Source organism: Pundamilia nyererei, unplaced genomic scaffold, assembly GCF_000239375.1.
Source record: "Pundamilia nyererei isolate P.nyererei 1_Seehausen unplaced genomic scaffold, PunNye1.0 scaffold00012, whole genome shotgun sequence".
In the NCBI taxonomy this organism is placed as follows: Eukaryota; Metazoa; Chordata; class Actinopteri; order Cichliformes; family Cichlidae; genus Pundamilia; species Pundamilia nyererei.
In genome coordinates this window covers 4611578-4626146 of record NW_005187413.1, presented here as the reverse complement: position 1 = coordinate 4626146, position 14569 = coordinate 4611578, and the positions used below count along the sequence as shown (strand labels likewise).

General features: G+C 44.4%; 1 protein-coding gene across 1 annotated transcript in view; it reads left to right on the top strand.

Moving 5' to 3' along the window:
- prdm2b (PR domain containing 2, with ZNF domain b) overlaps window positions 1-9610 on the top strand; it is a 13720-nt gene extending 4110 nt beyond the window's left edge. The window contains exons 4-7 of the mRNA XM_005724754.1: window positions 779-905; window positions 3039-3143; window positions 3263-7803; window positions 7938-9610. Coding sequence (XP_005724811.1) covers window positions 779-905; window positions 3039-3143; window positions 3263-7803; window positions 7938-7955 — 4791 coding nt within the window. The 3' untranslated portion in view covers window positions 7956-9610. The remainder of the gene's footprint in view (window positions 1-778; window positions 906-3038; window positions 3144-3262; window positions 7804-7937) is intronic.
- The last annotated feature ends 4959 nt before the right edge of the window (window positions 9611-14569 follow it).

The window sequence follows — 14569 nt, the reverse complement described above, 5'->3', positions numbered from 1 at the left end:
TGTGTGTGTGTGTGTGTATTTTATTATTACTGATGAATAAGTAATGACAGTCTAATGTAGCACACACTCACTGGACAGTTCAGTAGGTACACCTCATTAGCTGCACATCCATGATGTGAATCTCCCATATCAACACATTCATTGCCCAGGTGCTTTACTGGATTGAGATCTGGTGACTGTGGAGGCTATTTAAGTACAGTGAACTCAATGTAATGTTTAAAAAAACAAACAAACAAAAAAACCAGTCTGAGATGATATGAGCTTTGTAATGAGGGGATCAACCACCAGCAACCATGCCACCTTGAATCACATTTCTTTCCCATTCTTATATCTGATATGAATAATGTCTACATGTCTAATGGGCTTTATTAAAAAGTACTACCTCAGTGAGTAGTATTGGATTGTACAGGTGTACATTTACCATTTAAAGCAAAAGCATTATATTGGTTACCAAACAAAGGGCTCAAATGACGGTAACACCTGTAATTATCCTCTAAGGTACCCCTTCGAACTATTACAAAAAACTGAATTTGAAAGTTTAGATGTAGTGTGACTTATAAAGCCTTTATAAACCTCATAAAGTGGTAATTAACTGCGTTAATTTTGAAATGACAAAGGTTATATGTTGCATGCTTGTTCCTATTGAGATTATTCTTAAAACACAGTGAAATACCCTAAGCCTTTAGACAGATTAGATGCACAGTAGCCCAAATATCCCCGTTGCCTCTCAGCAAGCCGGTCTGTGATTGGTAGGCGACCTCATCTCTCATTGTTGCAGCCTATCGGGCCGGGAGAGGAGCTGCTGGTGTGGTACACTGTGGAAGACAACCCTGAGATAACAGCTGCACTAGAGGAAGAAAGGGCCAGCAGTCTGAGCAGGAAAAATTCAGCCAGAGCGAGGCGAGGTGAGGCCTTTTACTTCATAACCATGATGACATTTAATAGCTTTGTTTCTCCCTTGTGGCAGATACGCAAATTAGCCGGGGATTGTTTTGCTGTGGAGCCCAGCCGAAGTTGTAAGTGGCGAGCTAGCGAGCTACAAATGAAGGAAGGCTAGTGGAAGCTAACGTTAACGGTCGCGATGTGCGGGGCTTTTCTTTACTTTCGTATCAGACTTTACGTTCGCCCATAGCGGCTGATTTGGCTCTAAACGCCGACTAAGTGGCTATACACGGTCCGTGAGATGACTTGTTTAGCTTTCAAGCGAGACTCCGAGCAACTTTTTTAGCAGCTTTTCCTCATCTGGGTCCTGACGTTGTCGAGGATGTGACCTTCCTTGAGTTCCTAAAGCGTGAAAGCCATCCATCGGCGAGCCTCTCGTCTTGATGATGGCCTATAGCAGGTTAGCTAACTAGCCAGCTTCCTTATCCAAGCAGAGGCTGATCGAGGGGCCCATCTAAGGAAAGGGTAACAAGCTGAAATATCGCGGTTGTATTTTTGCATGTAGTGTTTGAAATCGGGCGATACATCGCTGGGGTCCAGAATAACCAGTTCATCGAGTTGTCATACTTGGTGTTCTGTGCTAGCAGTAAGCTAAAGGGCTAGGTGTGATCGCACGGACATCTCGGTGTGCAGGAAAAGAAGGGAAACTGTGTGTGTGTGTGTGTGTGTGTGTGTGTGTAGGGTAATTTTATTATTAAAAACTCATCACTGGCGGTGAATACACAGGCATCCACTATGTAAAAGGTCGAGGCAGTGTTATATTCCGGGTTGGCAAACAGAAACTTTCCGTGACACAACATCAAAACAAAACCAAAGAGTAGCAGCACACAAAACTGCTTCTGTGCCTTCTCCCCCTTCTCTCCTCACTTACTTTGAAATAAATAACGTATAAAAACGTGAAAGTAAGCACTAGTACCATCAGCGCAGCTGATAAATTCCAAGAAACGGTAACCTTGGCTGTTGTGTTGTGTGCCACATTTCCATTTACTAGCATGAACTTTGAACATGTTATTTCCATAAAAGACAGCAAGCTCTCACCTTGTCATGAGATGTCATCAATACATGACTACAAAAAAGAATGCAAAATGATTAAAAATATGCTGTGTGCAATGTCAAAAATTGGTCAGTGCGGACTGTTTTGCTTTATATTCTGCTGTAAATGTATAATATTACAAGAGTACAGTTCAGTATAATGGAGTACATCTGCCCACATTTGATATATAGTCTTATAAATGACTTGACTTGCTATTAACATGCAATTAATAGCTACATTCAGCAGACAGAAACACAAATCCTTCATTATAACATCAGAAAAAATTAAATCTGAGGATTGGGAGCTATACAACTCTACAGGCAGTATGCTGTGACCCCTAATGCCAGTGTACTGTGAAGTGAACCTCAGTAAATTAACTATCCTGCCTTTGGATCAGCAATGATCCATATTCCCTAACCTGCGTGTGGTGTACTTGTAGAGTGACTGCTGGATTAAAAAAAATGGTTTACACAAATGTACACAAAGATAAATTGTACAAAAGTGGGCAGTGGTGCAGCTGCTGTGGATTTGGCAGAATGGCTCTGGCCCTGCTGGTCAGATGCCTGACCTGCAGCATGTGTTTCTCTGCTATGAACTGGGCTTTGAAGGCCAGGTCAGATGGCCTTTTGACTCATTTCAGTGACAAGGAGGTGCAGGGGAGACTCCTGAGTCAAACTAGACATCGGCATTCAAAATATGTCCTATTGGGCTTAGTGTGAGCCTCAATCATTAGGTAATTGTCACATTTAAATGACTGATGCATATGAGCTCATAATTGGAATACAATTTAAGTGTAATCTGCATGCTTATCATGCCTGTAAATTATAGTGTGTACAAACTGAAAGATTTGCTGTACAGAACTGAGCAATCGCTGAGGAAATATTTGAGCTGACTTTGGTGTAGAACTTAAAGTCAGTTAAAGTAATCTGGCAGCAATAAAAAATATCAAGAGGAAAGGATATTACAAGATACTAAGATAACTTTTCTTGACTAAAGTGTGTGATCAGTGATTGAGCTTTATACAAAGTGATGTGTGTGTGTGTGTGTGTGTTTGTACTTGCAGCCAGAAGAAAGCTGCTGGAGAAAGCCAGACAGGCTGGTTTGGGTGGATTCAAGAAAACGAGTGGAACCAAACCTACTGTCAAGGAGATGTGGGATGGGGAAGGAGGTAAGTTTCCTTATTGTGAAGTAGTTGATTTAAACAATTTTATTTTATTTATTTTATTAACTGCTACCTGTGTGTTGCAACTACTTAAAACATTTGATTAATTTTGATATGTTTTGCAGGAGTGAAGGGGACGGAGAAGGATGGGACGCCGTTATCCGTGCAGGAAATCAAGACGGCGCATTCACTGGGAAGCACTGACCATAAAGATGTACAGGACATGTCAACAGCATTAACAGACAGAGGAGACTTGGAGGAGGATGAAGAGGACGATGAAGTAGAAGAAGAAGGAGAGGAGGAAGAGGAGGAGGATGGTGATGATGTGGAAGACTCAGAAGCTGCTCTGCATTTAACTGTCACTGATTCCATGTTAAACAAACTAGCATGCCCTGAAGAAAGCCACGGGGATGCACAGGTAAAGTCGGAGTCTTCCTCCCTAGCTGGACGAGAGCCAGAGGTTGATCCCGATCTTGACCCTGATGGTGACCTTGAGGGTGATCCACAAGGAGAGCCCTATCCCTGTCAGCACTGTGAGCGCCACTTTGCCACCAGACAGGGCCTGGAGCGTCACATACACATTCACGCTATGAGCAACCAGCAAGCACAACTTTTCAAGTGCCGCTACTGCAATAAATCCTTTGGCTCACAGGTGGGACGGCGGCGGCACGAGAGACGGCATGAGAGCGGCTCTAAGAAAAGGCCCGGCTATCTGGCTGGGCCTGCCAGTCCTGTGGTGCAGACAGATTCAAGTCCTGACTGCACCAGCCCAACTACTCACTATATAGCCACAGGATCCCAGTTTACAGGAGGACAGCTGCACAACTCTGATATGCAGAGAAAGGAGTTGGGGCCTCAAGTTGACCGTCCCTTTATGTTGGATGAAAACGGGGAGTCAAAAGAACTCCACCCCTGCAAGTACTGCAATAAAGCCTTTGGCACACACACTAACATGCGCAGACACCAACGCAGAATACACGAACGACACTTGTTACCAAAAGGAGTTCGAAGGAAAGCTATGCTGCAGCAAGAGGCAGCGCGGCAGCCTGACGGGTCCCCCAGCATGAGCCCTCCTACCGTCTACGTTCCCAGTGCAGACACGGAAGACGAGGCAGACAGGGACGATTACGCGGTTGACATATCCAAAAACATCTCTGAGAATTTGAGCTTCTACATTGATGGCAAGATCGTGTCCACGAGCGCAGTGAGTACTTGTGAAGTGATAGAAGTGGACTCGAGATCTGCAGCTCTGTTTGGTCTGGACACCGTCATCCTCAACCCAACTCAGATCAGTCAAGCGCTGAAGGTGGAGACTAGAACAACTAACACAAAGCAAACCTCCAACACTGGACAGCCAGCAGCTAAAAGGAGAACATCTACACCCCCCCTTATTCCCAGCCTTAAAGTGGAGACGGAAACTTCAGCATCATCTTCATCATCGTCTTCCACATCTTCCTCATCCAACTTGTTAGTGGGAGGTCTGTTTCAACAGGCCACTGATTCATCGGCTTTTCAGCGAGAGAAAAACGTTTACCTCTCGCCGAAACTCAAACAGCTTCTTCAGGCGCAAGACATCCAGAAATCAACCGTAACTCTGATAACAGACAGCCATAAGCTAGCCTCGCAGCTGTCCGTCATGCCGCTGCAAGGGTCTTCAGGGAAGTTTAAAAGAAGAACGGCTTCTCCTCCGTCGTCGTCGTCTCCGCAGCTCAGCCCTGCAAGTAAAAATGAGAGCGGTAAAGTTGAAGTGGCAAGCTTATACACTCTTAAGGTACCGAAGCTGGAAAGCCAGACTGCATCACCTTCTGAGAGCCTGATGGACAAAGATGACAGGGAAACTCTGAGCCCTTCTGGAAATGCCACCCATAACCAACCTTCCTCTAGTAGCGGAGGAAATTCCTGTAATCAGCAGCCCTTGGATTTGTCAAACTCTGTCAGCAAGAAGAGTGAGAATTTGAACAAAGTGCTCGGGGATTCGGCTCTTGATTTAAGCTTCCATCGGAAGACCACAGGTGAGCCCGAATCAAAGGGGAATGCAGCACCACAGCCACTAACCAAAAAGAGAAAGCCTAATACCAGCATGCTTGCAAAGGTGCTAATGAACGAGTATGCTGGTCTAAATTTGCCGGGAGATGAGGGTCCCTCGACTCTGGCGAACATAAATTCTTTCCCTTCTCACTCTCCTAATGTTGGATCCGATTCAGCCAACCCCTCTCCGCCATCTTTGACCCCCATGACCATGACTCCCTCTTCACCCGGGACTTCTAGTGTCACATCCCCGACGCCACCTCCGCCTGTACTACCCACCATACCCTCTCCGCCAGCCATGCCTAGTTCTCCTCTCTCTCAGCCTTCGGACTCATCCTTGCTGAGGCCTCTGCCTGTGCTCTCACCAAAAATGTCTCCGAGATCAATTGAAGAGAAGTCCCACTTGGAGGAGGAGAGCTTCTCAGCTGAGGAAAACAAAGATGAGGAGGAGAAGCACATCTCTGAGCTGCTGGATTCCCCAGACACTTCACTTAAAGGTCCCTCAAATGGCTCAAGTACACCGAGCCCTCCAGAGGCCGAATCAGTCGATATGCCCACTACAGAGGATGATGTATCGCAGACTGGAACTTCCAACAGTCTGCCTAATGGTAATCAGAACCATGACACTGTCTCTGAAACTGAGAAACCGGACTTTGCTGCTATCTCGTCCCAACCAGAATCCTCATCCTCTTCAAAAGCTCCCTCTGACTCACATGATTCATCCTCATCACAAGCTTCGCAGTCTCCCCATCCGATTACAATAAAAGAAGAACCTGAGCACTGTATAGATGAGTTATTGGGTACTAGTCATGCCTCTCCGTGTGGCATTGACTCTTCTCCTCAGCCTGCTGCTGCTCTCCCTGCTGCCCCTGAACCGACTGATAAAACTGCTGAGCCCGAGGAAATTGACATGACGTACTGCAAGACTTTTGTATGTAATGTGTGTGAAAAGCCGTTTGGCTCCATCAAAGAGCTCAGTGGACATATCGTAGAGCACGCCGCAGACTGGCCGTTCAAGTGCGAGTTTTGCGTCCAGCTGTTTGGTGACGCTCCAGCCCTGCTTGCTCATCGGACGACACTACATGGAGTGGGCCAGATCTTTGTGTGCTCCATTTGTTCCAAAGAGTTTGCCTTTCTCTGTAACCTCCAGCAGCATCAGAAGGATCTGCATCCAAATGAAGCATGCTCACATACTACTGTAGAGAGTGGGAAACTTAGGCCACAGAATTATACCGATCTTTCCAGAGCCAAAGAGGAAAGCAGTCCCTCAACACCAGCTCTTGAGATGGCTGATGAAAATGCGCCACCCAGCGACTCTCATTTACTAAAAGAAGAGCCAGATGTTAATGGAAATCATACAGAGGAGGGGGCAGAGGACCCCAATGAGGAGCTGTACACTACAATAAAGATCATGGCATCAGAAGGAGGGAAGCCTAAAGGTCCTGATGTCCGCCTTGGCATTAATCAGCACTACCCCAGTTATAAACCACCCCCATTTCCTTATCATAGCCGTTCCCATGCTGGCTCTGTGGCCTCGGCTACAAACTTCACCACCCACAACATACCACAGACTTTTAGCACTGCCATTCGCTGCACCAAGTGTGGCAACAGCTTTGACAACATGCCCGAACTGCACCAACACATACTGGTCTGTGCCAGCGCCAGTGATAAAAAGCGTTACACTCCCAAGAAAAACCCCATCCCTCTCAAGCAAATAGTGAAGAGTCCAAACGGAGTGGCGTCCCCCACAGCAGCCGCTGCAGGCCAGAGTGCTTTCCGTAGAATGGGTCAGCCAAAGAGACTAAACTTTAATCAAGACAGTGGCAAAACAAAAATGAGTGCCCTGAGCAAGAAGAAACACGAGCTGGTGCAGAAGGCAATTTCACAGAAAAATAAAACCGCCACGAATGCAAAGAAGGCTGCCATCAAAGTGGAAGAAGAGCACACCTCTAATGTCTGCCCCCACTGCAGTCGTGTGTTTACTTATACCGCGAGTCTGACTAAGCACATGGCAGTCAGCTGTCCCATGAAGCCTGTCGTTGTTAAAAAGGGCAAAAGAGGTCTCGCGGAGGTGAAAAAAGAGCCAGGGTCTGTGGCAGATAAAAACACGAGTCTGAGGAAAAAAGCATCTGACGGTGAAGCACACGCAGACACTGAATCTAAACCTTTGGGAAAGACCAGGGCTCGTAGCTCCGGTGGTGCAGACCCCGAACGTCTCCAGGCAAGAAAAGGGAAAACCCCTGCCGCAGTGGGCCGACCAAAGAGGCCCGCCTCCTTCCCAGCTCTGGTTCCTGCAAGCAAAAGAACTAAAAAGGGCCAAGTTCAGTATTTACCTCCCACCCCTTCAGCCGTGGACACTCCTAGCGAGGCTTCACAACGGCCAGCCATGAGAATGCAGCGTATGGGTAAAGAGGCAGCACCCAAGAGATTAACGGAGGCCAAGTCATCATCATCATCACCGCCATCAACAACTCAGCAGCAGCAGCAACAACAAGTGAAGAAGGAGGAGCGGTTCTCTCTTCGAACACGGGAGAGAGTTGGTGGTCCCGTCACCAGGAGCTTACAGATGGCCAGCACAGCCCCTGCTGCTGAGCCGAAGACCGATGAACCACCAATTCAAGAGCCAAAAGACACTCAGGTGAGTTATCTGTTGGCTTACTGCAGTCACACTGATTATCATACTGATGTCATGTTTATTTGTCAAGTTTTTGAAGCAATTCAAATAACTGACCAATCATTGTGCTGCTTCTGTTTGTTTGCTCCCCCCCAAAGGAGGTGGCGACGAAGTGAGCCATGTGACATTATTGAGCTCCCTCTGTTCACCTATCAGGTAGCACTCTGGAGTCATCGTGTAACCAAGGACGCCCTTTGTGACGTTTTGCTCAGTTGTTTTTGGTTTTTTTCCTACTCGAAACATGTCAAGTCTGCTTATCTCAACTGCCTTGCTGGATTTAAGGAGGGAACTCTTTATCTTCCATCCATCTTATGAACTGAACTGAGCCTCGATTTCTAGCCAGCCTTGCAAAAACAACAACAACAAAAAAAAAAAACACAAAAAAAGGAAACTGTAAATGACAGTGAATTAATATATTCAATGTGTGTCCTTACTTGACCCAAAACAGTAAGATTAGGGCTCCGTTATTTTTGGAAAGCTGACATATTGCAAATGGCAATCATGTATCAGTTAGTGTTAGGGAAACTTGTTTATTATTATTATTTTTTCCCCCCTTTTAGGTCTTTTTTTAAACATTTTTTTATTTGTTTATTTGTTTTATTTGGATGTCTCCAGAGTCTCTTAATGCATGAGCTGTATAGAGTTAAAAACTAGATTAAACCCGTGCCTCTCCTTGTGGGCACCTACTTCAGTTTATACATGATTTGCAAAGTATGTACGTTCGAATTTCCTTTTTTTGTAGTCTTTATATTGTAGAATATATCTTATTTGTTTGGGAAACAAAAATGAAAAAGGGCAGTACAGTTTACTGCAACAATTGGTCCTCAGGAACACTGTATATGCGTGTGGTAAGTATGTATATGGTTACAGTTGGATGACAGCTCTTCCTTAGGTTTAAATCTCATGCCAAGTGTCATGTTTTGTTTTTTTAACTTGCTTTCTTTTTTGTTCATCTGGTGTTAGCAGGTGATTCCCGTTGTAAAAATGTGATGGGACTGATGTCTCCTCTTTAAAAAATAAATAAATAATGAAAATAATTTTGATATCACGCATTAAGCCCAGTGTTCTTACAGCACTTTAAAACAAACTGCCAAAATTTCAAGCTGGATCAGAAAGCCTATTTATAAGAAACATGCGCGTCATGGAATGTATTCAGGTCTGCTGATAATTTGCCCCAACGGGCAGAAAATTATTCTTCCAATCTCAGATATTTACCTTTTTTTTTTTTTTTTTTTTAAAGCCTTTTTGCAAAGACATCTGCAAACTATTTGTTATCTTTAAGAAGTTTGATAATTCCCTAAATGCCAAAATGCATGTACACTTCTTTTTTTGTAAGTGAACGTATATAAAGTCGCTTCATGTGTTCTTTCTCACGCGAAAAGCCACAGAAGTGCAGCCGAAGTTTTTTTTTTTTTTTTTTTTTTTTTTTGAGGACTGTGCCATTTCTGTTTCAGTGAATTCATGTGTACTTCATGAAAACCTCATCAAGGCCCTGCAAGTGAAAACTTTTTGTTTCTGCAGTGTTCGACCCATCTTTCCCACTCGCATCCAGTTATCCGACGGCAAACACGCAGGCAGTGCTTAAACGCTCGTAGCATGTTCTGGGAAAGTAAATTGAACAATATGATTAAAAGCTAATTTATATTTCCATGAGAAATCTTCATGCTTTGCCTTTCAGTCTCATGAATTATGTATTTAAGGATGAACAAAGACAAAAATCCCAAATGACCTCATGTAAAACGTTGCTGTAATTGACATAATTAAAATACGTTTTTCAATTTGTGTAAAGCTTTATTTGTTCTTTTGCTTGTGGGACTCTCAGTTATACGCAGATTTTTGAGATTTGGGCATAGAGGACTGGGAATTTTTTGTTGTTGTTATTGGCAGCACTGGGCTTGATTTAAAATATGTACTTGTGCATTATCATGGTATCGTACTGATATAAAAAATCAATTGGTGAATGTAGACAGAAAGGATTGATTAACTGGTCTGACTCCTTTTATATACTGAGACCTTTTTCTTTCTTTTTTTTTCAAACATAATAGATGTCCCTGCCATTGGAGCTGTAATAAAGTCTTTCACATTACATTTACTGATTACCTTCTCCACTTAGAGTTTGGCAGGGACTTCACCCAATTATGAAAAATGAATTTTAGTTTTCATTGTATTTGACTTTGATAGAAGGTAAGAAAACTTGCATAAATCATGTGAAGTCGCCGCCTTTGCTTCACGGGTTGGCAGACTACGACTGGGACAGGGGACCCGGGGACCCCGTCAGCTGGTTCCTGCAAGATTTGTATCTATTTTGGGAGCAGTTTGCTAGTCAGGTGGCTGATATGTGAGTCGTGCATTACCTTAAACTCTTGCCTCTGTGGTGTGGGTCAGAATAGAAATGGGAAGCAAATTGTGTAATAGATATATGAGTCAAAGCCCCATTGGACACAGTACGCATCAGATATGGCTGTTTTGTTTATGGACTTTGAAAATAATTCGTTTAGAACTTAATCCTATAAAATATAAAGTGTAATGTAATTTAAGTCAGTTTTGACTGTCCTCCATCCAGGTGTGCATTAATATATTCTGAATAGTCACTGATAAGTAACAGTCATAAATCCTTACAGGGCTCATGCACGGGCAGTGAAACAAAACTAGTGTGCACACGAACTATGATGAATAATTCAGTGTTGTGCATATTTGTGATATTTCTGTCACTCGCACACCGCTGCTTCTTATTTACGAATAGTGTCTGTTACATGGCAATAATTATCGCAATAAGTAAACACAAATATTTAATCAGCCAATCACAGGGCAGCAACTCAGCGCATTTAGGCACACAGACGTGGTCAAGACGACCTGCTGAAGTTCAAACTGAGCATGAGAACGGAGCTGAAGTTGATTTAAGTGGCTTTGAGTGTGCTGTGGTTGTTGGTGTCAGATGAGCTGGTGTGAGTATTTCAGAAACTGCTGGGATTTTTCCCCACACAACCATCTCTGGGGTTTACAGAGAGTGATCCAACAAAGAGGAGATGTCAAGTGAGCTGCAGTTTTTTGGGTGAAAATTACTTGTTTATGTCAAAGGTTGAAGGAGAATGGCCAGACTGCTTCAAGCTGTGAAGATGACAGTGGTAACTCACAAAACCACTTGTTACAGCCAATGTATGTAGAAAAACATCTCTGAAATCAAAGCTTCTCAGAACCTCTCGGGATGGATCTGTAGCTATGAATATCTTTCAAGGTCTCATCTGGCTTGTGTGCATGTGATGAGCTCAGTTTTTGACAGACCTCATCCGTCTCACTTATGTAGCCCAGTACCTAAAAACCTAACGAACTATCAATGCCGGCCAACGGAGAGTGCGCTCCAAATCTTCACCAGAGCACTGTGGCGTGGACCAGATCCTCACAGAAGACATCCTGATGGATGAGATTATAAATTAAATGTAATCTATTTGTTGGATTTGATCCACAGGCTGCATCCCTTTATTCAGAGGGATGTGGAGACGTGTTTATTTGCCCCAGTGCCATGATGGTATACTTTATGGCTGGATGTAGTTTATGTGAGTGTGTGTATGTGTGTGTGGAGGGGTGGGCACTTGGAGGAGCGCCGCACCATACTCATGCTGTCAGGGTGAAATATCGCTGCACTCTCTCTTGATTGCTGTGTACGGTGCTTCAGCCCTATTCATAAAAATGCAATTCCATGCAGTACTGTGCCTGACTTGACAAAATAAACTACGACATTCCAGAGAGGCAGATTTAAGATGTAAAAGAGTGAAGCGATTACCCATCTCAACCTCTCAATTACACCATGCATACAATTCAGGACAAGCATGTAATTTCAAATAAATAAAGAAACGGCAGCAGCATCAAATAAAATACAATATTTCAGTTCACATCGTGATAAATATTGTTGTCAGTGAAAACTACAATCTGGAGTTGTGAGGAGATGTTTTTGTGTGGAGACGCCAATGGAGAGCAACAGAGTCAAGTTATGAAAAGTTAGCCCTCTTCCAGCTGATCAAAAGACAGACTTTTTTTTTTTTTTGTAGCTATGAGATAAGCAAGTGTAAGATTTGCTTAAATATACAAGTCTTTGTGCTCTGCAGTCTTAGCTGAGTGTCATGACATGCTACGATTCAGCTGTCAGTGCAGTGGTAGGAATGTTGTTATTGTTGCGCTGGGAAGAGTTTGAAATTTTGACCTAATGCTGGGAGAGTCGGAGATTCCCCCTGAGGGAGGCATAAACGTCTGTGCAAATATTTCAGCCTGGACCAGCGTGGCGGATGGATCGAACAACATGCTGACGCGAGCAAACCGCAGAACCACTAGCACGGCTGAAAATGTCAAAGAGATAAGACTGAAAGTATGAAAAGATGCAAACTTCCATTGCACGTACACACACACACACACACACACAGAGGGCAATAACTTTGCCAAAGCGATTCCTGTAAGGCAAACATTAATGCTAAAAATAAACATCTGTGGCTCAGAGCGTGGACAGATCGATATTCTGATCATTTCAATGTTCATGTAAACTGGTAATTATTTTCATTAATGATATCTTAAAGCTAATGAGTTTTAATAAATTAAATAGCTTTAAAGTAATAAGATCAAGCTTCACTAATGCGAGATGTTTACTTCTTTATCTACCACAACATATAGTTGAACATTAAAAATCTGGATTAGACTGGATTAAAATAAAATATACACTTATTTGTCCCCAGGAGAAAGAAAATTGCCAGTAACAGGATACATAGTGGAAGGGAATGACAGCTGCTCATACACAATGATTTACAGCCTCCTAAAAAACCTCACTATGCCTCTATTTCCTGTTCAAAGAGAATAGCATTAAAGCTGATGAAGGTGGAGAGGAGATGTATTCTGCAGGGCATTAGTCCCTCTGACTTGAAAGTGAAGGCGTGCCTGGCGTATTCTCACTGTTTATGAAATGCCAGGGTTCACTTTGACCTCAGCATTTTGCAGATTTTTAGTTGGGTTTGCACGCGCCCACATGCTGTTTGCAGCTACCTAACCCTTTTCCAAGCTACAAACTTACTATCACTTGCTTACAGGCTTTCAGTGCAGGACATTTTCTTCTTCTTCTACTTTTTTTTTTACTTGCAGAAGCACCTGCTTAAACCGGCCCACTGCAGTCTACTGAGGTTCCTGTCATTTCCTTTCAAAACAGGAGGATGTGATGTGAGGATGTGAGTGCTGTGGTCAGGTCCCCGGTGAGCTCTCCTTGCAGAGCAATGGCGTGAGAGATGGCTCCATGACAATGCTGCTTCCTGGCAAAGTTGATTTTTTTTTCCTGTACCTGGGAGGAAATTGACTGCTTAACACCGGTTTACAGGCTGCAGAGCGGTTAGACATTGCAAAAATGGCCTGAGTGCGATAATGTGCTGGAACCACTGTGCTGGTCTCGTCTGTGGTGGAGGTCTCCATGCCAACCGCTGCACACTGGGTACAATACAACTGTGCCTCCAAGGTCTGGGAGGGTATTTTAAGATCTCGTAACATATGCTCATTTTGTTCCTGTGGTGTTGTTAATATTTATTACGACACCTTCATTTAGCCCTTTGCTGCGGCGTGAAGATTTCAGACAGCCTCATTTTTCACTTCTCCACCAGAGCTGCTGCACTACACATCGAGGCAAGTGTAAGTTTACAGGAGTTACATTTTCGGTAGAGTAGGAGCTGATTTTTATTTTATACTCAGCAGTTTTCTCCAATTCCTTTTCAAGATGAAGCCTCTGGAAACTGTACCAGCCCTACTTTTCGCTTTTTATACAACCTCTCCACTTTCTCATCCTCCTTTTTTTTTTCTTTCTTCTCCCTCAGCACCGGGGGAAGATGAAGCACTCGAGTTTGCTAGAATCTGTTTCCCAGCAGCGGCCCGAGCTTTAAGATGGATCGAGGGGATTTGCATGGGGCGGGGTGGAGAGTTAGTAAGACATGTGAGAGAGAACAGGAGAAATGTTACTGCTGAGGCGCAGCAAATGAGGGCTGTAGAGAAGAGAGGAGAGGAGGGGTAGGAGGAGTGAAAAGGGGGCACACTCACGCAGATCAGAAAACAACGGTCCTGTCCTATGCCCAGAGGACAGATGCTGCCATCTACTTAAGCTGAGAGTGAGAGGGGAAGAGGGAGGATTGACTTTTACCTGATGTAGAAGCTGCACTCACCCCTCGCCACCCCTCTCTTCTATCCAGCCTGTCTGGAGCCGCAGAGGACTGTCAGCCCGTACAGACGAAGCACAAGATCAGAGTGCTGGCAGAGCAAGTGTGCCTACAGCTCTGCGTTACCTGCTTTACCACCCTGAAATCGCTCTCTCGCCCCACATGCACACATTCACAGAACTTTCTCTCGTGCGCGAAGACTTACATGCTGACAAGCAGGCTGGCAGGCAGGCAGGCACACACACACATACACTCCCCCCCTCCCATTATTATCTGTGCGGCGAGCAGTTCTGCTCATTTTGGTGCGAGCAGCGAGGGGCTGCATTTTGCTCCTCAGCAGCAGCAGCAGCAGCAGCAGCAGCAACAACACAGGACGGGTCCAGAGAAGAGCAGTCACCACCAGAGATCAGTCAGCAGCTGCTCCAACTGAAGGCAAGCCCTTGTCTCTTGTTCTCCTCATTCATTTTCCTTCTTTTTCCCATCTGAATGTGACGCAGTGATGCTGACCTTCCCTTTCCCCATTCTCTCCCCCCACTCTCTTTCTCCTCAGCAGCGTG